The sequence below is a fragment of the Miniopterus schreibersii genome, assembly GCF_964146895.1.
Source record: "Miniopterus schreibersii genome assembly, chromosome: 9".
NCBI classification, from domain to species: domain Eukaryota; kingdom Metazoa; phylum Chordata; class Mammalia; order Chiroptera; family Miniopteridae; genus Miniopterus; species Miniopterus schreibersii.
Genome location: NC_138118.1, coordinates 55,150,281 through 55,177,003, shown reverse-complemented (window position 1 = coordinate 55,177,003; position 26,723 = coordinate 55,150,281). Strand labels below are relative to the sequence as shown.

The 26,723-nt window shown below is 39.9% G+C and overlaps 1 protein-coding gene across 3 annotated transcripts in view; it reads left to right on the top strand.

The window, feature by feature from the left end:
• The window catches only part of ABCB4 (ATP binding cassette subfamily B member 4), a 72,449-nt gene that overhangs the window by 26,536 nt on the left and 19,190 nt on the right, over positions 1-26,723 (top strand). For all 3 annotated transcript variants that reach the window (XM_081147612.1, XM_081147611.1, XM_081147613.1), the window contains exons 13-22: positions 5,624-5,827; positions 6,280-6,450; positions 9,004-9,165; positions 12,805-12,981; positions 15,604-15,750; positions 17,588-17,692; positions 19,268-19,345; positions 21,080-21,163; positions 22,157-22,360; positions 26,183-26,283. In XM_081147612.1, the coding sequence (XP_081003738.1) occupies positions 5,624-5,827; positions 6,280-6,450; positions 9,004-9,165; positions 12,805-12,981; positions 15,604-15,750; positions 17,588-17,692; positions 19,268-19,345; positions 21,080-21,163; positions 22,157-22,360; positions 26,183-26,283 (1,433 nt within the window). The remainder of the gene's footprint in view (positions 1-5,623; positions 5,828-6,279; positions 6,451-9,003; positions 9,166-12,804; positions 12,982-15,603; positions 15,751-17,587; positions 17,693-19,267; positions 19,346-21,079; positions 21,164-22,156; positions 22,361-26,182; positions 26,284-26,723) is intronic.

Genomic DNA, 26,723 nt, shown 5'->3' with positions numbered 1-26,723 from the left:
TTTGAAATCAATAAAAAAATTTTTTAAAAATAGAATTTAAAAAATTTATATCACAATTATTAACAATTTGGTAATCAGGGTCACAAGAAATCTTAGGATAGTAATTAAATTTATCAAAGATAGTTGAGTTTTCTTAAATGTTGGAATATCTGAAGGGGAAAATGGGATAGTCTCTTAAAGAACTTCTGGGGATATGGGTTACAGTAATAGCCTAGGGCATGTATCTTTTTGCCTCTTAAAAATTGTGTTATAAATTCAAACTTACAGAAAAGTCGTAAGCAGAGAACTCACTATATCCTTCACCCAGATTTACTAATTGTTTATATTTTGACCCACTTGCTTTATTGCCCTTTCTCTCTTTGCATGTATGTGTATGTAATACACACACACATATACACACATACACATGCATTTTCTTTTCTGAACCTTTGAAAGGAAGGTAAGGGCATGATGCTCCCTGACCCCTTCATACTTCAGAATCTATTTTATAAGAGGGAGTACATTCTTTTACACAACTGCAAAACAATAGTCAAAATCAGTAATTTAACACTAATATAATACTAGCCCACAGTATATATTACAATTTCCTCAGTTGTACCAACTGTAATACATTGGGTTTACTTAATATTAGAGTATTATTATGAAAACAGAAGACTGCAAATTACAAAGAAAAATATTTTTTAAAAAAGCATGGAGGTAGAACAGAGATCATGGGGATGAATACGAAGTTTTCCAGGTTACACGAATTATTTATTTATTTAATAAAAGTAATAAATGTTCCTGGAAATATCTGATATTACTAAGGAGGAACATAGGCCCAGCCTCATTTACTAAAGCAAACTAAGTTGGTTCAAGTGTAAACATTTTTCTTTATATTCAAAAAATAATCTAGCAAAATGCTAACCTTTGAGGATAAACATTTGAAAATATCTTATTTTTTAAACTATTCCTGGAGTGTTACGTATTTTTTTAAGAAAATATACATGTCAGCAGGAAAAAGAAGTCTTCGGAAATTCAGTAACTCAGAGATATTAATTTTCTACTATTAAAACAATAGAAGAAATGCGCAGTGTTATAGTTGATAAATTTAATTTTTCCTTAAAGCTCTCTCCAATAAAAATCAGTAAAACTTTAATAAAATAAAGCAACACATTGGAACAATTGATCTATGATATATATGGGAAAATATTTTATTTAATATTTAAGAAATTACAGTTGACCTTTGAACAACACAGGTTTGACCTATGTAGGTTCATTTGTATGCAGATAACTTTCAATAAATACTGATAAATGTATTTTCTCTTTCTTATAATTTTCCTAGTAATTTATTTTTCTAGCTGCTTTATTGTAAGAATACAGTATATAATACACATAACATACAAAATACGTGTTAATCAACTGTTTATGAATGGGTAAGGCTTCTGATCAGCCGGAGACTATTAGTAGTTAAGGTTTTGGGGAGTCAAAAGTTATAGGCAGACTTTCGACTGCATGGGGGATCGGTTCCCCTAACTCCCACATTGTTCAAGGGCCAACTGTAATAATAAGAATCTAAAATAGGATGTGAACATGCAAATCTTTCTAGAATAAACATAAATTTGTAAAAAGTTTCAGAAATGGTAAGCCTTGAATATAAATATATACAAGTTTAAACAAGTATGGGCTACACCTCATATCCATTAATTAGAAAAAACAGATTAAAGTGATAAAACCCAGGGTTAGTAAACTGTAATGAAGCAGATATATTTATATATTCCTGCCAACATTATAAATTATTAAAATCTTTTTTCATATTTTTTCAGCTTTATTGAAGTACAAATGACAAAAACTGGGTATGTTTAAACAGTACAATATGATGATTTGATATTATAGACATTGTGAAATGATTACCACAATCAAGTTAATTAACATATCTGTCACCTCACAATTTTTTTGTTTGTGGTAAGAATACTTAAGATCTACTCTTTTGGCAAATTTTAAGTATACAATACAATATTATTAGCTATAGTCACTATGCTGAACATTACATCTTGAGAATGTATTCATCTTATCACTGAAAGTTTGTACCCTTTGACCAACACATACCACTTCCCCCTACACCCAAGCCCTAGGCAAACACCGTTCTACCCTCTGCTTCCATGAGTTCAACGTTTTTAGATTCCATGTCTAAATGAGCTCATACGTATTTCATTTGGCAGAATGTCCTCCAGGTTCATTCATGTTGTCACAAGTGGCAGGATTTCCTTTTTTAATGGCTGAGTAATATTCTGTTCTACATGTATACCACATTACTAGCTCTTCCATTCATGGACACTTAGTTCATTTCAATGTCTTGTCTATTGTGAATAATACTGCACTAAACATGGGGGTGAGGTGCAGATATCTCTTTGAGCTCCTGATTTTATTTATTTTAGATATTATTTAGAAGGAGAATTGCTGGATCATATAGTAGTTCTAGGTTTAATTTTTTGAAGAAACTTCATACTATTTTTCTTAATGGCAGTACCAATTTACATTCCAGTCAACAGCGTGTAAGAATAGCCTTTTCTCCACACCCTCACCAACACTTGTTATCTCTTGTCTTTTTCATAATAAACATCCTAACAGATGTGAGGCGATATCTCATTGTGGTATTGATTTGCATTTCCTTGATGATTAGTGTGATATTGAGTAACTTTTCATGTACCTGTTGATCTTTTGAATGTCTTCTTTGGGGGAGGGGATTATTTAGTTTCTCTGTTGATTTTTTAATCAGATTGTTTATTTTTCTATTGAATTGTTTGAGTTCCATATATATTTTGGATTTGAACTCCTTAGCAATATGTGATTTGCAAATATTTTCTTCTATTCCATAAGGTTGTTTTATTTTTTAATGATTTCCTTTTATGTGCAAAAGCTTCATGGTTTAATATAGTCCTACTTGTTTATTTTTCCTTTTGTTGCTGGTGCTATTGGTGTCAGATCCAAAAAAGTTATTACCAAGATCAGTGTGAAGGAGCTTTCTCCCTATGTTTTATTCTAGGAGTTTTATAGTATCAGGATCTATATGTAAGTCTTCAATTCATTTCAAGTTAATTTTTGTGTATGATATAAAATAAGGTTCCAAGTTTATTCTTTTGCAAGAATATGCAGTTTTCTTTTCCCAAAAACCATTTTTTTGGAGAGATTATCCTTTCCCCATTGTGTATTCATGGCACCCATATCAAATACTAGTTGAGCATGTTTGTGTGTTTATTTCTGGGATCTCTATTCTGTTACATTGGTCTGTGTGTCTGTTTTGGGGGTTGTTTTCCAGTCTTATTGCTATGTGTGTTTTTATACCAGTACCATACTGTTTTGATTACTACAGCTTTGTAATATACTTTTGTCATCAGGGAAGTTGAGGTATCCCTTTCCCCACTGAATGCTGGAGGTGGATTCCTTGTGATATCTTGAGAAAAGAATTTTCTGAGACTTGCACAGGAGGATGAGTGATTTTTACTTTTGTGGAATTATATCCCTGGGTTTCCAAAGTCCCATTTCCCTTAGTCCAGTCTTGGAAGATGTGCAACTGCGGATTCAGTAGAGCTAAAAGCAAAGCCAGTGTCCAGGGTTTCCTTTCCATGTTGGAGCCAGGTCCAGTTCAGCATCAGGCTAGTTGCAGTCCATTAGTCCATTGTGTGGATGAATGCAGGGAAGCAGGAGCGAGAGCCCCGCAAGCCAGGAGTTAACCAAGAGGAACCAAGAGAGTGAATTCCTTTGTTCAGGGAACTAAGCATCCCAAATCTTCCTGTGCTTGCAGTGGCCACTCCCATTCTGGCCAATGACCTCTGTTCTCAGGTGTGACTGACAGCAAGCACCTTTACGAGTCCCCTCAACTTTACTGGGCATGCCCCTATTCCTCCCTGTCCAGTCTCTTCCCCCAGCAACCTGTGGGGAATAGAGGGGTGGCTCCCTGGGATGTATAAAGCTGCAGCTTCCTGGCAAAACTGCCCAAATGACATGCCTATAATATTTGGCTTTCCCTTTGCTCCTTTCCTATTATTAATAACTAGCTTAATTACAACAGTATCACTTTGAAGTCAAGAAATATAATGCCTTCAGTTTTGCTTGCCTTTCTCAAGATTGCTGTGACTATTCAGGGTCTTTTATGATTCCATATGAATTTTAGGATTTTTTTTTCTATTTCTGTGAAAAATGCCATTTTAACAGGGATTTAATGGAATTTTAACAGGGATTGCATTGAATCTCTAGAACATGTTTAGTAATATGGATATTTTAAAAATATTAATTCCTCCAGGACATAAACAAGAATATCCTTCCATTTACCTGTCTTCTTTAATTTCCTTCATTAAATGTGTTACACTAGGAAAGAGATTGGTATTCATTTACACTTTTTATACCAACCAATTAACGATTTGAAAAAGGCAAGTTTTAGCAAATACGTTGTCCAGTATTTGAAAATATCTTTAACTGTAGCAACATTATCTAGCAAATAATATCTAGATAACAACAGAGGGAGTGGTTCAATTAATATTTGCTTTACAATTCATTAGGGACTATCATCTTTATTCTACATTTACTAAACTTTCCTCCTTTTTAATTAGTAAGTTAGAGGATATCAGGTTTAAATCAGGCTCATTGTTCCTGTCTTCAAAAGCTATTCACAACTACCACATACTCATTTTATATGCAGCTTCATTAGACTTTTCAGTACATGATGGTGTTTGCATGCTTAGACAAGGAATGTTTTGATCAGATCAGAAAATTTCTCGTTGCTCTCTGCATGAACTGCTTGCTCTTGTGGAGGCTGTGGGGCTGATTCTGTTATCAAGTTACACATGGGGTTTCAGATGAGGTCCCAGGGAAACTGCAGAAGCACCTGAAAAAGATTGACCTTCAGCTGCTAATACCCAGGCTCTGGTGGAGGGAGGGCAGAGGGGACCGGAGCCATGTGAGAAGAGACCGGGGCCTGTGGCTCTGAGGAGAGAGCCCAGGGACAGCCGCCAGGACCCCTGTGCTGAGTCCCTCTCCCACACCACGGACACCATCCTTCTCCTAAAATCCTTTTAGAGGCTTGTTTATTCAACCTTTATTCAGCAAATAATAAATGTCCAACATACACTCCTAATTGTACAGGTAAGCAGTTGTTGTTAGAGAGGAAAAAATAAGTCATACTCTTCAGCCTGGTAATTCCCTGCTTCTACAATGATTGTCCTTCAGTGTTCCCTGAAGGAAACCAAATGTCCAGCAGGTGGGAAATGCTAAAGAAAATTATGGTGTATCACATCTAGCAAAACATCATAATGCCATCAAAATGACATGTAGGCTGGGTAGGAAAGTGGACATTTTTATTCAAATTTAATAGTGGTAAGCAAAAATAATAGTATGCCAAAAATATCTAACCCAAATCGTTTATGGAGAATTATCCATCTGTGAAAAACAACAACTATATATGGAAGGTGATAAATATCAAAAGAGAGCAGATACTTTTAATTTTTATTCTTGCACATTGCTCTTTATTTCCAGTCTCATTTCTAACCACTGAAATAAGTTCAATATTAGCTAACAAATGAAAGAGTCTTGATGTTTTAGATACCATAAATGGTTCAAAATATTTAATGAAAATGTTCCTTTTTTTCAGATTAACATTGATGGGAAAGATATCAGGACCTTTAATGTAAGGTATCTGAGGGAAATGATTGGAGTGGTGAGTCAGGAGCCAGTGCTGTTTTCTACCACAATTGCTGAGAATATCCGCTATGGCCGTGGAAATGTCACCATGGATGAGATAGAGAAAGCTGTCAAAGAAGCCAACGCCTATGAGTTTATCATGAAATTACCACAGGTAAAGGCTCTGTTAATGTAGTTGTCCTCAAAATTAGAGCCTCACCTCATGCACCTGAGTTCTTTCTTCGAAGGATATGCTAATAACGTTTGAGATACTAGGTTGTCCAACTTTGCTAGGTAAGTCCCTGGAATTATTCAGTTGGAGGTTTAAGGAGTATAGCCCGGTACACAGCTCATATAAAATTTTATACAAAGCATTTATTAGTAGTTTTTAGGATTCAGTGTCCATTTGTTTTATTATAATTTATGACTCATTGCGATAGTCAAAATGAAGCTCCATGTTGTCTTCAAGAATTTCTAGACTCCATGGCCTTTCCTACTTAAAATACTCAGGGAACATTTGAGATCTTGCTGCCCAGTGCATGTCAGTTTGCCTCAAATAAATTCTTATAAAAATTCTGTAAAAGAAAAACGAAAGCTTTAACAGCTCCTCCACTTTTTCTGGTGTAGAAATTTAACACTCTGGTTGGAGATAGAGGGGCGCAGCTGAGTGGCGGACAGAAACAGAGAATCGCCATCGCTCGGGCCCTGGTTCGCAACCCCAAGATCCTGCTGCTGGATGAGGCCACCTCAGCCTTGGACACGGAAAGCGAAGCTGAGGTGCAGGCGGCTCTGGATAAGGTGGGTAGACACCGAACACCTGAAGGACCAGCAAATTGAAACTTTTTGAAAATTCTTGCTGTTTTGCAAGTTGAGATTGAAAAACATGAGGGCAAGTGAAGTCCTCTCATCAGGCTTTACTGACTTCCCCTTTCTGTCAGGTCCCATTGCAGAGGTGGATGGCCCATTATCTGGCTTGCTTTGACCAAGGTACAGTGAGCTGAAATCCAGGCCTAGGCAATGAGCTACTCATCTTTGTTTTTTACTTGCACAGAGGTCAAAGTAGTTGCGTAAAAATCTACAAACAAATCTGGTTACCTAGACACTGGTCCAGCTGAAAAACAGTCAAAATACTTGCCTTATTTCATAAGTAGTAACATCATCTTTATCTATTCACGAAGGCAAATAGATGATTTCCTGGAAATAAAGTTCAACTTCGATTTGTTTAAGCAAATAAATAAGCAATACATCTTAAGGATACTGAATCATGTTTCTGGCTCGGATATTCTAAGTTTTCCACTGTCATCTTTAAGCTGAAGCTTCACAAAGAGAACCTTATCTTAGGACACTTTTGGCATCAGTGCTGATGTCGTTGGTAATAACAGCACAGTGTAAAAACCAGAGTCAGATTTGTGCGGCACCAACTTATTATAGTTAGCTGTTTATTTATATGTTTCTCTCTCCCAGAAAGAATAAACCCCTTAAGAGGCAGCATTAGTAAATGGTTCATATTTGTATCTCTGTAACTATTCATCCAGTGCTTTGCACATTGTAGAGCCTAAGTGAATATTATCATGGTCCAGCTCATTGAGACAATACATGTTTACAGTAAAAAAATTTCATGGCCATATCAGCTTTTGACTCAATGGATAGCAACTATCTGTTAAAATAAATAATAGGTTTTTCAATACACGATTTTAAAGAATACAAAAGCAGATTTGATATCTTGATTTTTTAAAAGTAAGTCAATAATCATAACGTTTCGTACCTACATGCATTCTCCTGCTCATAGCGTTACCATACAGACAGACATGAAAATAACTAAAAGTTTGCCTCCACGGTGATTTTATGAAATGATTCCAAAAGGTTTCATTTGATACTTTTTTTCCAGAAGTTCCAGAAAGGTTAATGGATAGTACTCCCTTTGTGTGGGTCTGCCTTTCATCCCTGCACATCCCAAACTAGTACAAGGTCCAAATTTCTTAATAGTTGGTGTCTTTGACTCTAGGATGTTTATTTGCCAGTGCCTTGTCATCATTGGTGTGTCTGAGAAGCCTGAAAAAAAATCTCTTTGTGTCACATCTCTACTCTGACCAAAATTTCTTGGTCAAGGGTGACAGTTGCTAACTTTTAAATTCACAAATAAATGCTTTGTTTCTCCTGCACGCCAGTCAGTCACTTACAATTCTGATTCCAATTTCTCTGTGTGTTTTTTTGTATTGACATAGCATCAACCTATTGTTATCATAATGATAACGTAGCCACTGTTAGACATTTACTCATCACTATTAGTATCATGAATATAATTAGAATGATCAAGTTATTTCCTATATGCCTTATGATGCGTGGACCAAGCCATGCAACTTCTGCATCAGTAAATACAGAGTGTCCCCCTAAAAATGTATACACACTTTAACAGCTGATAGCTGTAGATTCTATTACATTTTGAAAATGAAATGTATTCTGTCTTTATAGTTATTCAAAATGTGTATACATTTTTTTGGACACCGGGTATTTATGAATGCTTCTTTGGGACCTATATTACAAAAAATCAAAGAATCATCTCTAAAACATTGTCCAGTAGAGCTGTGCTCTAGTTTCTCTTTTTTTACGGTTTAACTCTTTTATATTTATTTAAACACAGTTGATTTACCTAGTTATTTAGAGTAAGGACTGAAGTAGAAAGATCACATTACTTTTTTTCCAGATGGCTACACAATTGGCTGAATACCATTTATTTTATAACCCATCTTTTCCCTATTGATAGATGATGCCATATTTATCATATGCTAATTCTTACATGTTTTATATCTATTTCTGGACTCTAATATGTTCTGTTGATTAAATTGCCTATTCATGTGATAGGTTCCCCTGTATTTTACTATTTTAATCACTGTAGCTTTTTATGTTTTAATATCTGGTAGAGATATTCCCTTGTCAGGAAAATTTTTCAGTATTTTCATGGCTGCTCTTTTTTAAAAATTTGAAATATAATTCATACACCATAAAGTTCACCCTCTTAATATGTGCAATTCATTGGATTTTAGTATATTCGCAAGATTTTGCAACCTTCATCACTATCTAATTGCGGAATATATTCATCATCCCAAAAGGAAACCTTGTACCCATTAGCAGCCACCATTCCACGCTCACCCTAGCCTTTGGCAACCACTAATCTACTTTCTGTCTCTATGGATTTGCCTATTGTTGACATTTCATATAAATGGGATCATACAATGTGTGGTCTTTTTGACTAGCTTTTTTCACTTAGCATCATGTTTGCAAGGCCATCCCTGTTGAAACATGCACCAGACTATCATTCCTTCTTACGGAGCAATAATATTTCCCTTTCAGGCCAGAGAGGGCCGGACCACCATCGTGATCGCACACCGACTGTCCACGATCCGAAATGCAGATGTCATCGCCGGGTTTGAGGATGGGGTCATCGTGGAGCAAGGAAGCCACAGCGAGCTGATGAAGAAGGAGGGGCTGTACTTCAAGCTTGTTAACATGCAGGTACCTGCTCCCCACGAACCGTTTCTGCTGCTTGCCCCTCAGTATAGTATTCCTACGTGCTTGAGACATCACAGAGCCAGTGCCACACTGAGGAATGAGAGAAAGGGGAGGGAGGAAGAACATAAGGGAAAATGCCCAAAACATTTTGAACTTATTCCTTAGGACAGAGGTTCTTAGTTGCCTGGGGACTGTGCTCAAACTAACAGGTCCTTTCCGCCGTGAGATTAGGGAGGCTCCTTGCGGTGGTAGGAGTAACAGGGCAGCGTCAGGATCTCGAGTGGTTGTGAGGGGCATCTTTCGTGGTTTTAAAATGCTTCCCCGCCCTGGCCAGTGTGGCTCAGTAGGTTGAGCGTTGTCCCATGAACTGAGAGGCTGCAGGTTTGACTCCAGGTCAGGGCACACGCCTGGGTTTCGGGCTCGATCCCCAGTAGGGGGCGTGCAGGAGGCAGCCGATGGGTATTTCTTTCTCCTTCCTTACTCACTCTCGAAAAAGCAATAAAAACATATTTTTAAATGCTTCCCAGATGATCCTAATAAAACTGATAGCAAGATTCATATCTCTAGGAAGTGAATACAGGCATACCTCAGAGATTTGAGGGTTTAGTTCCACACCAGCGATGTAGAGAGTATCACAAAGAAAGGATCATAACCTGTTTGCTTTCAATTTGTAAAAAAAAAAAATGCACCATTTGTGAAGCACAATAAAGTGAAGTGTGATGAAATGATTTATGCCTGTAGTTTTTTTTGTTAAAAAAAAATTCACTCTGAGTCCTAAAACAGATGATATTGGTAATTACTGGTTTGTCTTATTGAACAAGACATTTTATTGTGCTTCCTCACTTGAGCAACTTTGCAAAATAAATACCCTAAAAATATTTTATCTTATAAACATGATTTTTAAATTTGTCAAAGTACATGCATTTGCTTTGCTATAACTGGGACTAGCATGCACATACATATTTTTGTTCCTTTTCCTTGCATTTCATATATACATCATCCAAATACTATCATTTTAATGTGTACTTAGCAGTCCATTAAATTAATTGCTTAGTCATTTCTCGAAAGCTGGATACTTGCTTTGTTTCCAGTATTTCTCTGTTCTAAATATTGCCCTTGAAGCATGTGGGTCAAAAAAGTTAAGTCAAGCCCGGCCGGGCGTGGCTCAGCGGTTGAGCATCGACCTAGGATCCAGGCGATCAGGGTTCGATTCCCGGTCAGGGCACATGCCCGGGTTGCAGGCTAGGCAGCCGATCAATGACTCTCTCATCATTGATGTTTCTATTCCTCTCTCTGCCCCTTCCTTTCCTCTCTCTGAAATCAATAAAGATATGTTTAAAAAAAAAAAAAAGTCAAAAATTTGCTTTGTTTTCTGACAAGTAACTCAACTCCTCTGAGCCTGTTTCCACATTTGAAACACTAAACCTACCATGCAACATTGTTATAAGGTTAAGAAATAAGCACCTGAATATACTATAAAAAGTACTTGAAGTAGTAGGATGAATTTTATGGTATGTAAATTATGTCTCAATTAGGCTGTTATTTAATTGTTTAAAAGAAGCACCTGACACAAAATAGATGCATGAGAAATGATAGTTACTGAAATTTATAAAGTCCCCGAAAGTGAAAATATCCAGTGAAATGACAAAGTTTTATAACTCTTGCTTCATTTTGCCAGAGAATGTTCTCCAGCAGGAAGGGATTAATCATGGTGTCTTTGCTCATTGCTGATAACCCCTTTCTCCTCTGGCTGGCCTATTTCTGTGTTCCTGAAAGGATGGCCCTCCACTCCCACCAGGACTTAGGCTGGGAGCCAAAAGGATAGGACAGCTCGGACCTTTCTATATCATATTCCCTAAGCTTTCTTTCCTAGGAAAAGTCATATGATCCACGCCTGAATAGTAGCCTGATGTGACTGAAAAGGCCTGCCACCAACTAAGCAATGGCTAGGGCAAGTCCTTGGGTTCTGGTGTCTGCACTTGTTAAATGAGCAGAGCCTGCACTGAGATGACCGTTGATGACCGGCTCTGGCATTCTACAGCTCTCAGGCCCTTTGAACTTTCCCACCATGACATCCACACCTTTCCCACTTCTTGGGTTTGCCTTACCTTTGACTTGTTGGTGCTGTTGGAGAGATGGAGGAAAGAGCCACGGTGAGCCTGAGGATTTACTAAATGTTCCCACTAACGCTGCTTTCTTTTCCTCAAGCCCCGAAGACCAACCGAGTGTGAATACATCCTTGTCTTGGTTTTGTTTCTAACTAGAATAACCATGCTTTTCTATTGGGTAGGCTGTTGGTTCTTAGTCGTTTCTTTTAACTGTACCTTAATTTTTCAAATTATAAATGTAATGCATTCTTATTTTTTTTAAATCCAAGCATTTAAAAAAATTCCAACATGAGTATCTTAGAAATTTGGAAGTCCCCCATAACCCAAACTTCTGCTGACAGCTATTTGGTATTTATGTTTCATCTTGGTAGCCTAAAAGAGCTAAATAGTAACTCCATATTTCCTCAGTTATTCATGAGATTGAGCATGTTTTCAAATCGAACCCACAACCTTTTGGTGTCTGGGATGACTCTCCAACCAACTGAGCCACCCAGCCAGACAGCTGTCTTGCTTTTTACAATTAAATATTTGAGCCAGCTGAAGCATATTCAGGTGTAAGAAATGAGGACTATTTGTTTTATTATTTTTATTTTTAAATATGTCTTTACTGATTTTAGAGAGAGGAAGGGAGAGGGAGAGAGAGAGAGAGAAACATCAATGATGAGAGTCGTTGGGGGTTGAGCCCGCAGCCTTGGTGTGTGCCCTGACTGGGAATCGAACCTCGATCTCCTGGATCCTAGGTCGACGATCAATCGCTGAGCCACGCCCGGCCGGGCAGGGCTGTTGGTTTTAAATATACTTTTTATCACCTAGTCAAACCATGGACAAACCATGAAGATGTGTATTTGGGCTACTCGGGCAGGGAGGAAGCAAACAGGGAGCCAGGCCAGAGTTAGTAGGCGCTGGCAAGGTTGGCTTGATGTTCTCTCACCTGGCATTAAGTGTAGATAGGGGTCCTTAAATTACCCCCTCCTCGCCCCTTTAAGGAGAGAATTAATCCCAAAGCCTGCAGGTTGGGTCACCTGGGGTGAGCTGTGATGCTGAGCAGGACTGTGAGGAAGAGAGCTGATTGCACTCAGCCAGTCAAGGAAAACGGTTTAATAGCCTCATGTGAGAGTGTGACCAGCTTTCCCTTGTCTGTGGCTTTAAAAGTCAGCCCTTGGTAATGTTTCTCTTTATTTCCTTCCCTCTCGTGGTGGTTGTGCCCTGTCCTCTGGATTCTTACATATTGAGGAAATTCCTACATACCAGCTGGATGATGAAAAATTTGCCTCTTAGTTCTTAGAAGATACTTGTATACTCCAAGTTTCATATTGGTCAAGTTGAATTTAGCTTTTCTGTCCTTTTAACCTTTTTAACTTCCATGCGTTGATACACTTCTTTACAGTTTTCCTGCCAGTTGTGAAGCTGATATGGAAACTATCTTGACACAAAGTAGTATTGAAAATGTCTTTATGGTTCTAAACTTGGAGGTTACATAGGTTTGGGCATGTACACACACACACACACACAATTTAATATTTTGTTCTTTCAGACATCAGGAAGCCAGGTCCAGTCAGAAGAATTTGAAGTTGAACTAGCCGATGAAAAGGCTGCCACGGGTATGGCCCCAAATGGCTGGAAATCTCGCACGCTTAGGAACTCTACTCATAAAAGCCTTAGGAACTCACGAAGGTATCAGAATGGCCTTGATGTGGAAGCCAATGAACTCGTAAGTTGGTTTCACTTCAGTCTTTCACTGTGTAGTTTTGCTGGGGAAATTCTTAGCATTGCACACACAGTGCAGGCACAGATGATTCCTACTATGAGACATGGTCTTCTTGAAAAAAGGAAATTTCAGATGTTAAATGTATTCAACAATGAATTGAAATCAATTCCAATGAAAAATGAACTTCCGATGGGAAAAAAAACACCCGTTAGTTTGTGCTTAAATGCTTAAAATTAAAATCAGATATTCCATTCTTCTTTGAGTTATAGGGATAAATATAGGCCTACCTCAGAGATATTGCAGGTTTGGTTCCAGGTCACCACAATAAAGCAAGTAGTAATCTTTTGTGGGGGGGAGGGTTTTGCCTTCAATTTGTAAAAAAACACACAACATCTGTGAAGTGCAATAAAATGAAGTCTGCCTGTAAGGCTAGTTTGGAGTAAGGCCCGGCAGTTGCATACTGTATGAGGTAGGATCACACTTGATTACCTGTACTAGGGAATCCAGAATAGCACCAGTTAAGCAAGTTAAGAGTTCTTTCTTTTTCACATTAAAAAAATAAAACCCAGGGCTAGAACGGTGGCTCCACAGGTACCGTGGATTCAGGGTCCTTTCATCTTTTCCTTCATTGTCCTCGCATTGGCTTTCATCTTCAATGATGTAACATGGCTCCTGAAGCTCCAGCCATTTCATCCAAATTCCAAGCAGCAGGAAGAAACAAAGAATTTCCAAAAGTTCCACACAGTACTTTTACTTACCTGCCATTGGCAGTAACTTAATTACACTTTCATACCTAGCTGCAAGGAAGGGTAGAAAGTTGCATCTTTTGCTATCCATGTATTGCCACTCTGAATTAGATTGGGTTTCTCTTACGAAGAAAATGGGGAGCATGGCCAGAAATAGCAAAACTGTGCATTCTTTAACATCTCTCATCTGTAGACTTGGGATATTATTAATTCAAGTTAACAGAAACTTATAATAGTGAGGGAATTCATTCCTAAGAAAGATATTTTCTTATTTCAAGAAATGGTTTGAGAATACATTTCAATGTTATCCTTGATGAAGGATGAGTTTATTTTTACTCTAGTATTGGCCTGAAGAAATTAAGCCTACTGAGAGCTCATTGCATCTGGCTTTCTCTGCCCACATATTATTTACTGCAGAAATTTCAAGGGCTCTCTAGAGGTCTTGATCTTGGTGTGTTTATAGAAAGAAGAATAACAATCGTGCTATTGTAGAGCTAAATTATCACAAGTAAGATAAACAGTTTTTGGAGTCTGGTATTATAGATTAGAACTTCTCCTGGAGAAATACTCAGAGGGGAGACAAAATGCCACAGTCAATAAGATTTTCACAAGTACCATCATAGTGGGATAGACAGTGTGTCCCAGGGGAGGGAGAAATTAAGTCTGATTAGAGGGACCTTGGAAGACCTGTTTGTGTTGAATGGCAACCTGAGAAAATGGCTCATTTTTCAGGCTAGAGACCAGGACTTGAAAGTAATGTTAACTAGGGAGGAAAACTAAACACGAAAATGAGAAAATGGTTGTTTTGAAAAAAGAGAGCTGCTAGAACCTACTCCTATGGTGGTTGATAGAACTGACTCCTACATTCTGTTTCATAGAGACCAACATGACCTATTTAAACATAAGGCTGTGGGATTCCATAGGCAGCTTTAGTACCTAGTTTAATATTCTATAGTCAGAATATTACCTCTATAGTCAGAATATTCTCCTTTATGTGACCTAAATCCTTCATGCTTGACCAGACCTTAAGTTCAGTGTTTACTGAGAACCTGACATGTGCCAGGCATGGGGCTAGTCTCTTCTGGGATTATGAAGACCTAGTCTTCACCTTTAAAAAGTTCACATAGAAAAGGAGACATGACTTCTGTTTACATGGCTACTAATGGGGGGCAGACACTTTAATTTCATGCACAGATTAATCCTCACAACAATCCTACAGGGTAGGTCTGAAAAGAAAAAAAAAGAAAAAAAAGAAAAGGAGACATGAAAGCAAACAAAAGAAAAACACCCCCCTCCCCCACCCCCCACCACAAACACACACACACAAGCTAAGCTATGAGAAGTCTGCCCAGGGAACAGTGGTGAGAGAAAAGGGGCGTAATGAATTCGGTTTTGTGAGTTGGGAACGTGTCACAGAAAAGGCAGCACTGGGCTGGGTTCTGGGGGTGAGGAGAGCAGGCCCAGGTTCTCAAGTTCATCATGGTGCCCTACATTTGTGTGGATGTGTATCCTTCTAGTCACAGGTGTTGTCTCACTTGGCCCCAGCATCACCCCTGAGTTGAGTTGGGACTTGAATTCTAGGGCATTTTGTGCGCAGACCCTGCTTCTGCGCACTGTGCTGAGGCTGGAATAGAAATGGACTGATCACAGCATGAAGGTTGCTTCTTGGGTGGACAGCTCATACCGAGCTTATGCTGTGTCATCAGTGAACACTGTTGACATTTACAACATGCTGTCCTATGCTCTAGCACACTGTTTGCTGTAGACAGTGGTTCTCTACACCTAGTTTGCAAGTTCCTTAAGGGCAATGCTGTCTTTTCTATGTCTGCAAACTCTGATAGCTGCTGTGTGATCACCAGTCTATCTTGATATATTCTAGGATGAAAACGTGCCACCAGTATCTTTTCTGAAGGTCCTGAAACTGAATAAAACAGAATGGCCCTACTTCGTGGTGGGAACACTGTGTGCCATTGCTAACGGAGCGCTTCAGCCGGCATTTTCGGTCATATTCTCAGAGATGATAACAGTAAGTTTGAAAACATCACTTAATAACTTGAATTAAATCACTGTAGCATTAAATCTGTGCTCATGCCAGCCTTACCCTTGGGTCCATTTTGGAATAAAGCGGCCTCAAATTAAACTAAGCCAAAATTTTTAATTCCCTTTTGAGGAAGAATGTGAGGCCAAAGAAAAAGTATGAACCATTCCAAGTTATGATATTAATGAAATTATAAACTGTAAAATCCATGAAAGAGGCATTCTAATGAGCTCTCCTCATTTCGGTCAAACTGGTGTCTGGCAATGATCTCCATCCCATCTGTGGGAAGGAGACGCAGGTCTCACAGGGAAGGCTGGGAGGGGCTGGAGGAGGGCAGAGTTCAAGCCATAGCATTTAAGATGCCAGGCTCTGGGCACAGACCGGCCTCACCACATAATAGCTGTGCAAACTTGGACAAGATGCTTTCCCTCTCTGTACCTCAGTTTCTTCATCCATAAAATAAATTCACCACATAGGATAGCTGAGGATGAAAAGAGATTATTATATAAGTAACTATATGGAAATCATTTAAAAGTGTCTGCCTCATAGTAAGTATTTAAAAAGTGATAGCCACCGGCCCTGGCCACCAGGTAGCCCAGTTGATTGGAGTGTCATCCTGATACAGTAAGGTTGTGGCTTTGATCCTTGGTCACGGCACATATAAGAATCAACCAACAAATGCATAAATGAGTGGAACAACAAATCGATGTCTCTCTCTCTCTGTCAAATCAATAAAAAAAAGTGATAGCCACCACATCATTATTTTAGCAATCCTTCCAAGGCCTGGGGAGTCTGAGACTAAAAAAAGAAAACTCATACTATCCAACTGTTAATTTCACTAAGGAGATATTTATAGGAAGTTGTCAGAAATATCTAAGGCTCCATGCCCAGGATTTATGTTGTATAACCTCAGTCAACCACTAACATTTTTGGAGAAACTTTTTTGTTAAAGATGAATTATTCTCCATCGTGTTAAGTTCATTATGCTTGTGACATTGGATGTTGGTCTACAATTAAGACCTCAAGCCAAAAAATAAATACATGAGAAAGGACCCTCCAAATGTTTTTATATTAACAATAAAGCAACCCCCAAGTCTCTTGCAATTCAAGAGCTATGTGGACTGTATCTGTGTTTTGGGGTCTCTCCGAGGCACTGGAGATATAGCAGGAAACAAAATTAGCCAAGACCTGATCTCAAACAGCTTATTATATATGCAAAACAAAACAAGATACATAATGTGTCAAGGGATGACGAGTGTTTTAAAAGTAGGACCTGGCAGTGGAGGGGCTGGAGATAGGGTTACTGTTTCCCGTAGGCTGGTCAGGAGAGGCCTCTCTGGGCAGAGGCCCTGTGACGTGAGGGGTGGAGGGCTGGGCCCGAGGGAACAGCAAGTGAAGAGTAAGAGGAACAACGACCAAAATGTGCTGCCACACACGATCCAAGTGCAGCGTTCCAACCCATGTTAATAACCACATATTCCTCAAATCCAGAGAGACAGAAAGTAGAATTCTGTTCCCAGGGGTCTAGGGAGAGGGGAAGGGGGTTATTGTTTAACGGGGACAGAGTCTCCATTTGCGATGATGAATAAGTTCTGGAAACCGATAGGGGCAAAGGTTGCACAACACTGACTGTACTTAGTGCCACTGAATTGTACACATAAAACTGGTGGAATGCTACATTGTATGGGATGCATATTTTACCACAATAAAAAAACCCCATAGTTCAAAGCCTAGTTTTTAAAATGTGATGCTCCAGCCACTGTTTATGGGAGGAACAAACAAGGGCCCTGTAACCCAGCTGGGTATTTTAAATGTTCTCTCGTAGATTTTTGGGCCGGGCGACAACGATGTGAAGCAGCAGAAGTGCAACATGATCGCGCTGCTGTTTTTAGGTCTGGGCATTACTTCTTTTTTTACCTTCTTTCTCCAGGTGGGTACCTATGATTTGGTCTTCTCATGGAGTCTAGGATATTGATTCATTATTAGATTTTGACCATTTATTAATATAGATTGATTAACTATCAATTAATTAAGACCTAATGGAGTTTCCAAATCTTAGACTGAAATGAATGGCAAACACAGTTGGCACCGGTGTTTTTAGAGGAGAGACCTTAGCAGGAGGAATTGTGACTTCCCCGTGTGCTAAATTAGGTCATGTAATAGGTTTGCCCTCAGCAAACATTCACTACCAAGGGAAAAGACAGTCGAGTTCACAGGAGGACATAAGAACCAGTTAAACTCAACCTGTTAAAAACTGGAAAAGTCCAGTACAGTAGCATTCTCTTTTTTGTTGCCTTTCTTTACACAATATCAATGACATCTCTGAGCTTTTCCTCCTTAATTGTTGAACTCTTTAAAAGAACACCCATTATACTGCATTTAGATATTATAGATTTGGCCAGAATGAACTAGCAAACATTACTCTGATTGTATTTCTTCTACCTAGATTTTTACCAAATATCTTTTGTCTCTTTAGCTCAGTGAGCACCACACAGGCCTTTCCAATGCAATCCATTAAGTCAGCAGAAAGTTTCCTAGTCAGGTCCAACATGCTTCTCGGTTATCATTGTTGAACCAGTGGTAAAAGTAAGCCAAGATTTTTATTTAGAAATCATTTATTTAGAAATCAGTGGTCCCACCCAGCTGCTAGCCCTGGTATGTTAGGGAGTGGAGCTAGTTACATAAATGTGTTTTGGAGGCTGCACCAGCAGTGGGCTGATGGATAGAACTGTGGTGCCCACAGTGGCTTTGAGCAATCTCCCAGCAAAGGGAGGAGATCAGGGCAGTCTAGTCCTGGACACCACCCTCCTGGCTTAGTGTCCTCCCAGGAGGCCTGCAGCAGTGCTCAGTGTGCCTGGAGGCTCCACCCACCCAGGCACCCCAGAATCAGGCCCGTCTGTGGACACTGGACATGATATGATTAGAAAAGTGGAAATTGTCTGGCAAGCATGCTTGGGGAGGAAGAAGGGCCTGTTCCTCAATCTGAGAGCAGGCGGAGATGTGGCCAAGAACCAGCAAACTCATCTGGAGCATCTTGCTACAGGCCTCCTCCCTCCCTCCACCCTACGTGACCCAAAATGTGTACCTGCACAGAATTTTGTGACTTCTATTTTGACTGTTTTGTTTAAAGTATTAGGAACACACTGAAAGTTGTTACTAAACATAGTATTGTTCTCACTGAGATGTTGTCCTTGAGAGTTTTGAAAAGGAAACCTGTTTAGAATAGTTCAGAAGCCAGAACTGGACACTTTTAAGGTTTTTCACCTCAATTACATAGTAATGATTTAGCAGTACATGAATTTTAAGTTGGGACACTGAGTTAATATTTGGTCACAGATTTTTGTTAATTGAATCATTGACTGCTATATATAAGTAATGTAAAAATCAATGAGCATTTACCTGCTATATAAGTAATATAAAAATCAATGAGCATTTACCTGCTTGTGTCAGAATACCACTGATGATCAAAAGGGACAGGAGTCTTTTTTTTTCCCCCCTCAACCAGGGCTTCACGTTTGGGAAAGCTGGCGAGATCCTTACCACCAGGCTGCGGTCAATGGCTTTTAAGGCGATGCTGAGACAGGTAGGCATGTGCCCTGGAGAATTCCTTCTGTTCAGTTTCCTCTGTTCAGCTTCTTTTCCTGTTCTTATTTCATCTTGTGCTTCCCCGCCCCCCCAACTGGGTGTTCATACAAGGACTGGCTAGGGTCCTGCAAATTGTCCTGATCCTTCAGTACCCAAGGACCTCTCAGGGTTTTCATTGGAGTAGGCTTACTTTAGGGAGCTTTTCTGGCTTATTTTGTAACTATCTCTATCCATGAGGATACTGTCATTTCAAGGACCTGTATCTCTTCTCTGGATTCTACATAAGCCCTGGTGAGTCATTTGAGACTCCAGCACACCTTTAAGCAAAGGAAAAGAGGTTGGTAGAATTCATGCACCACAATCGACCATACTAACTATAGGTTTCCCCAAATGTTGGTAATTCTTTTGTTTCTGTCTTATTTAAGCTCTGTATTCATATTAGTTCACTCGTTAATTCACTAAACTATTACCTACTCTGTCCCAGACGGTGTGCTGGTAGCTGGGACTACATGCATGATCTGCCCTCTTGGGGAGTTCACAGTCCAGGGCAGGACATGTGGGAAAATGTGAACACAAATTCTCTATTTTTATAAAAAAGTCTTAGGAGAGGGCCAGAATATTATTAATTCAATTGACAGAAATTGGTTACTAATTACCTCCCTATTCATAAAAGGGCATATAGCATGAATCTTATTTTAGCAAATTTGAGTTTACAAACCTTTCTTCAGTGTGTTTTAAACTGTTACTATATAGGGAAAATTATTATTATTATTTTAAAAATGTCTTTATTGATTTCAGAGAGAGGAAGGGAGAGGGAGAGATAGAAACATCAATGATGAGAGAGTCACTGATCGGCTGCCTCCTGCACACCCCCAACTGGGGATCGAGCCTGCAACCCAGGCAAGTGCCCCGACCAGGAATCGAACCCCAATCTCCTGGATCCTAGGTCGGTGCTCAACCGCTGAGCCATGCCTGGCCAGGTGGGAAAATTATTTTATATGAAACTAAAAGATGCTGAGGATGAGTAGCTTATCATTAAAATCATATCTAAGATACACTATTTTTTGTCTTTAAAGAAACAAAAACAAGCCCTGGCTGGGTGGCTCGGTGGCTTGGAGCGTCAACCTGAACACCAAAAAGGGGGCAGGTTCAATTCCCCTTCAGGCTGAGTATAGGAGGCAACCAATCGGTGTCTCTCTCTCTCTCCTTTCCTCTCTCTCCAAAAAGCAATTTTTAAAAAAACATATCATCAGGTGAGGAGAAAAAAAGAGAGAGAGGTCTTAAAAAAAAAAAAAAGATTGTGAGAAACCAGGGCTGATTTTCTCATGCCTAGAATTTACAGGAAAGCCATGTCCAGCCCAGCTCAGCTGGGAACCTTTCTGAGAGACACCATAGGAGGAAGTGTTCGTAGTGCTAGTTGTGAGCACTGGGTGATGGACCACCCACAGCACCTGCACCTCAGGTGAAGCTGGCAGGGAGCACCCCTGCCATCTGGATAAGTCCGCACACACACCTGCCCCATCAGTGGTGCCATTCCTGTCACAGCAGGGCGGGCTCAGGGTGTGTGCCCAGGGCAGGGACCAGGGCTCTGCTGCATGTGAGGCTCCCCTGAACTCCAGTACCCAAGATAAGTGTGGATCTTGCCTCAGCATTGAAGGTTTGCAGTATTTCATCTGATTTTCTTCGCTTGTTTTAATCTCAAACTAATTTAAAGGTGTATTTTGTGCCGTAGGACATGAGCTGGTTTGATGATCATAAAAATAGCACTGGTGCACTTTCTACAAGACTCGCAACCGACGCCTCCCAAGTACAAGGAGTATGTAGACTGAACTCTAATATTATTTTTCTTTAACGTAGTTTTGAATAAACACATGGCATAGCTGCATCTGTTAAGTTGCTGTCAGCTGAAATTAATAGAAAACTCAGCTTAAACTGGCCTGAACAATAAAGAGGAAAGTTGACTTCAGGGTTGATTGAGCCACTGGCTCAAACATGTCACGAAGGACCCACGTTCCCTTTGTGTGGCTCTGAGTGGCTCTCGGTCCTCAGCATTGACTTCATCCTATGGCTCTGTCCCTCACGGCCTGAGGATGGCTGCCAGTAGGACTCAGGGCAACAAGCTTCCTTGTTTCCCACCAAGCGAAAGAGCGCACACCTGTACCTCAACCACCAAACAGACACCCTTCCCTTAATATGATTTGGGCTAATTTGGGTCAAACACCGGACCCTGAACCAGTAACTCTCTCTGGGTCCCCAGCCCTGGAGCTGAGGTCTGTCACTGTGAAGCTCACTGTGTCCGCGTATCTCAGGAGAGTGGGGAGAGTCAGCCCTGCTTCCTGAGCAGTACAAACAGTAATTCACTTCTGTGTCTGCTCTTCAGTGGATGGTCTCTTAGGATGTGCACACTTTGTAACAGGTGGTCTCTCAAAGTATATAAATTTCCCGCTTACACATTTAAAGCAAATAGTCTTTAAAATGACCAGAGCACACTGGGGTTAGCTTCCTCGATAAACATAGCCCTCATGGAGAAATGTGTGTGCCCGGCAGCCCATCCCCAAAGCAGAGCAGCTGATGACTCGGTGCTGTAGCGCTGGACTCGTGTGGGCAGGAGAGGAATGAGAGTTGAAAGGCATGAACAGAGAAAAACCTGCAGAGCCTCATCAGTTAAGCACAGGTGGCTTGGATTTATTGTAATGAAAGGGAGCAAATGTTAGCACAGGCGCAAAACCCTGTCATCATTCTGACCAGGAAGCCAAGGCTGCAGCTCTTGGATTTGCAACTTAAAACCCAACTGCTTCTCTCCTTCCAGGCCACTGGGACCAGGTTGGCTTTAATTGCACAGAACACAGCCAACCTTGGGACTGGCATTATCATATCATTTATCTATGGTTGGCAACTAACTCTTCTGCTGTTATCAGTGGTTCCAATTATTGCTGTGTCAGGAATTGTTGAAATGAAAATGTTGGCTGGAAATGCCAAAAGAGATAAAAAGGAACTGGAAACTGCTGGGAAGGTGAGTCAAATAAGGCTTCAGTTAGTGTATAAGTATTGTTTTATGACATATATTTTATTTGTTAGTATAAGTATTGTTTTTTGACATGTCTTATTTGAATTATTTATTACAATATGAATGTTTAATTAAAAGTTTGTCCTCACTACAACTAATAATTGTCAGCATGGTATGTGAAATAGTTTACTGTTTTAAGAATGCCCAGAACTGGAACATGGAATAATGAAAAGCTTTTAGCCTGTAATTAGAAAGAATTTATGAATTTTCAAAGTTTATTTTACCTTTTACTTCATATCCTGATGCCATTTTTAGGACAAATGTCACCCCTATTTTACAGATAAGTAGTCCTTAAAACAGAATGTAAGTGAATTGTTCAAGACCTGTTTCTTCTTGGCTGTAATTGGGGTGGGCCACCACCAGATGGCAGTAATGCTTCGATTTGCGTTCTAACTATAATGGCAACTGAGCAAACCCTCGGTCTTTACTATGTATTCTAAGTTTGTATTTATGTGCACCAGCTCATTATATCCTCACAATAATCCTATGAGGCAGGTACTAGTGTTGCCCCAATTTTACAGACGTGGAACCTGAGAATCAGACAAGTTAAGGGCATAGCTGGGATTCACATCCGGGTCTAATTTCGAAGCTCTTTATTACACAGCCCCTTTATAGGTGTTTCAGTGTACCTAAATCTACATATAAACATTTTATTTACAGGCACATACATTTAAATATTTAAATGGAGATTACAGTCAGGATTTTTTTTTTACTCTTATTTATATAAGTATTATCCTTTATTGAAACGTTAGGAGGTGAAGCAGGTCATGAATATAAACTGTGATAGTTTCTACAGCACTTTCACAAACATTATTGCAACCGGCCTTGGCTACAGTTATGTGAGGTGGGGCAGATAGCGTCTCCACTCCACAGGGAAGAAAGCATTCAGAGGTCCAGTGACTTGCTCCAGATGTGTGGCATGTAAGGGGTGAGATTAGGATTCCATCCAAGCGTATTTCCACTAAACCAATTCTATCCAATGAAACCCTTGCCCTTTCTCTTGTAACCGGCATCAGCTGAGATCCAAGCAGCATTGGCCTCACCCCCAGGTTCTCATCAGAATGCTTCCTTCTCCTGTTCATCCTGCAGTCTCTCCAGGAGTCAGATCTCTAGCACTGTGCATGGTTTTCAAACTTAGGAAGCCCAGGGTGTCCAAAGTTCTTGAAGATCCTCTTGGCCGCTGGCTGTGGGTCCTTTAGGGCATCATTTCCTTGACTCCTGTTGCCATAGCTAATTGCTGAAAAACACCCCGCAGGTAGTTCTGTTTCCTTCCTCCTTTGGAACCCTGTTTCCTTTCACATTTCAGAAGGGAAAATTGCCAGTAGGTAGAATGAAGGTACATTTTTCTTAGACTAGTTACATGAAAGAAAACATATTGAATCTAGTTAATAGTCTTGACTCTGTTATAAATGGCTAAAAACACTGAAAGTTGCTAGAATTTGGGCAGGCGTAGGGCAGTTAGGATTGAGCAGTATGGCAAACAAAACAAAGCACCTGGGCTCAGTGGTCTTGGCCTTGCTGCTCACAGTGTGTGATACTGGAGAAGGTCCCCAACTCATCTGGTCTTCACTCTCCACTTTTATGAAATGAGAAATTGTACCAGATAATGTTCCAAGTTTCTTTCAGCTAATAAGTACTCTATCATTCTAGGGAAAAGAGAATGAATAACTCACAATGACCAATCTGAAATTATTTTTAGCAGTTACTTTAACCTAATAGGTTTTTTTTTTTTAAAGAAAATATGAGAGTTAGAAATTTTAAATGTTTATTATCAGCAATTTAATAATAGTTCAATTTTGTTTACTTAGTCAACTCTTGATTAACACAGAATGAGGGTTAGAAAGATGTCTTTGAAAACTCCATCACTGTTTTTTCAAAATGAAAATCTGCACCCATTTATCTGGGTGCAGACTATTCCTGGTTAAAGTACATTGTAACTTGGGATATCTTTCCATTTTCATTTTTGATAAAGGGCTTGGTATGAGGGTGTTGATTGCTGGGCTCGGTAGGGACAAAGGAGGCTGAATAGTAACCCTCTTAACTCAGGTCCTGCCTGATTACTAAGATTAGGGACCTGCTGAATCAGAAATAACCCTCTAAGCAGTTAATCCATGACCAGAAAATCAAGAGTTGAGTATACCTAGTCATTAACAACTGGTTCCTCCTGGTGTAAATGACAAAGCAGGGAGCCAAATAGCATAATGGGTTAAGAACATGGGCATGGCCTCAGGTAGACTGATGCGGATCTTTGCTTGCCTACTCAACTCGAGAGCTTTAGGCAAGTCATGTAACTTCTCTGTGCATCAGCTCCTCACCTGTGAAAACAGGAATAATAATATTTACCTCACAGGGTTATTGTGAGACTAAATGGCATCATGTCAGTTCAATGAGGTAATAATACCTGGCACATAGTAAAAGTTCAATAAGTATTCTCTACTCCAGCCATTATTACTATTGACTTTTTCATTTATAATAGAGATATAAGGTTATTCAGTCTGAAGTATTAAATATCTTGTTTTCATCTGGTTACAGAAGCTGAGAACTGAGGTAAAAGTTGTAAAACTAGTAAAACAAAAACCTAAAATTATAATCGTAGGTCCCTTGTGCTAATGATTTAGATGACAGCTGTAGATCTACGATTTAGACTGATAAGCTGCCACAGGCAATGAACATTGGTCAAGGGTGGTTTGGCTGTCATCAGAAAACTGCTGTAGCTGGTTTGGGTGAAAGGGGTGTGATGTAAGGACCCACAGCAGTTCAGGGAACACCCCTGGTTTATGTTACTGTAAGGTCACCAGCCACGACCCGTTTAGAGCCATAAGCTCCATTGTCTTTGAGGCTCCCTACACATTTGCTCCCCTCCTCAATTGCTGTATATTATTCAGACCAGCTTCCTGTACATACCCTGGTGACCTTAGCCTCAGACTCCAAGGACTTCTCAGTTCAAGCAGTTGCCTCCAAGTCCAGGAAACAGAATCTGATTGACCTGCATCAGTCAGGTGTCTGTCTCTGGTTTAATCGGGGACTTACGTTAGCATCATGTTGTTTACAATTTGGATGTTCTCTCCAAGTATGGGTGAGCGGTTCCTCTATGTGGGATATGCTCATGGAGGAAATGATTGACACCTCTGGTGGGCCCTTAGAAACCACTTAGCCTAACTCTCTAGGACTCTACCCTCTGGAGGAAGCAAAGCCACAGAGGGGTATGACTAAAGCCAGTCAAGTAGTTGCCCTGTGGCAGGGCTGGGAATAGAGTCAGGCTCTGGTGCTCAGGCCACCATTCTTGCCCTAAGCTTGTCAGTTTCCCTGGGAATAAATACAAAAACCTGCCCATTATACTTGGTACAACCAGAGGTGTTTTTTTTTTAAATATATCTTTATTGATTCGAGAGAGAGGAAGGGAGAGGGAGAGAGAGAGAGAGAAACATCAATGATGAGAGTCATCAATCAGCCGCCTCCTGCCCACCCCCAACCGGGGGTCAAGCCTGCAACCAGGCACATGCCCTGACCGGGAATCGAACCGTGATCCCCCGGATCTTAGGTCGATGCTCAGCTGCTGAGCCACGCCCAGCGGGCCAGAGGTGCTTTCAAGATGGTCAGTTGTGTCATAGGGCTTGTCGTAAAGAACACATTATTATGCTTTTGCTTTCAAAACCGAAGGAATTTAAAACCCTTCAGGATTCTTTTGAGAGTGCCCTAAGGTTTATATTTTTCATTATTTTGGAAGGAAAAGCCCCATTTCTAATCAAGATCTGTTCTACATTGCAGATTGCAACAGAGGCAATAGAAAATATTAGGACAGTTGTGTCCTTGACCCAGGAAAAAAAATTTGAATCAATGTACGTCGAAAAATTATATGGAGCTTACAGGTAATGAGCATGTGATTGTCACTAAGCACCTAGTGCCTTCCTGAGGCTGAGTTATGGTTCCCAAAAGATAAAAAAAAACTCTGCTGCTCCAAACAGTGTGACAGGAAGGATGACATTTTCGCTAATTATCTCACTGAAAATAAGTAGCTTTTGGATGCTGCTGGGCCACAGGATTGAATTTTCATATTTTCTGTAAAAACAATAGATTGGGCTTCCAAGAACTGGATGATACAGAGGACTGTGTAAGTTTTTGTTCACCAGTGCAGGCAACATAAGCCATCTGCATGATTCAGGATAAACATTCTTTTAGGGAATTGCTCAAATATTTATTTTCTTTGGATTGTGTAGGCTGAACCAAAGAAGAGATTTGTTATTTAGTTAATTAAAGTACAGTAGTCCCCACTTATCCAGTTTCACCTTCCCTAGTTTCAGTAGCCCAG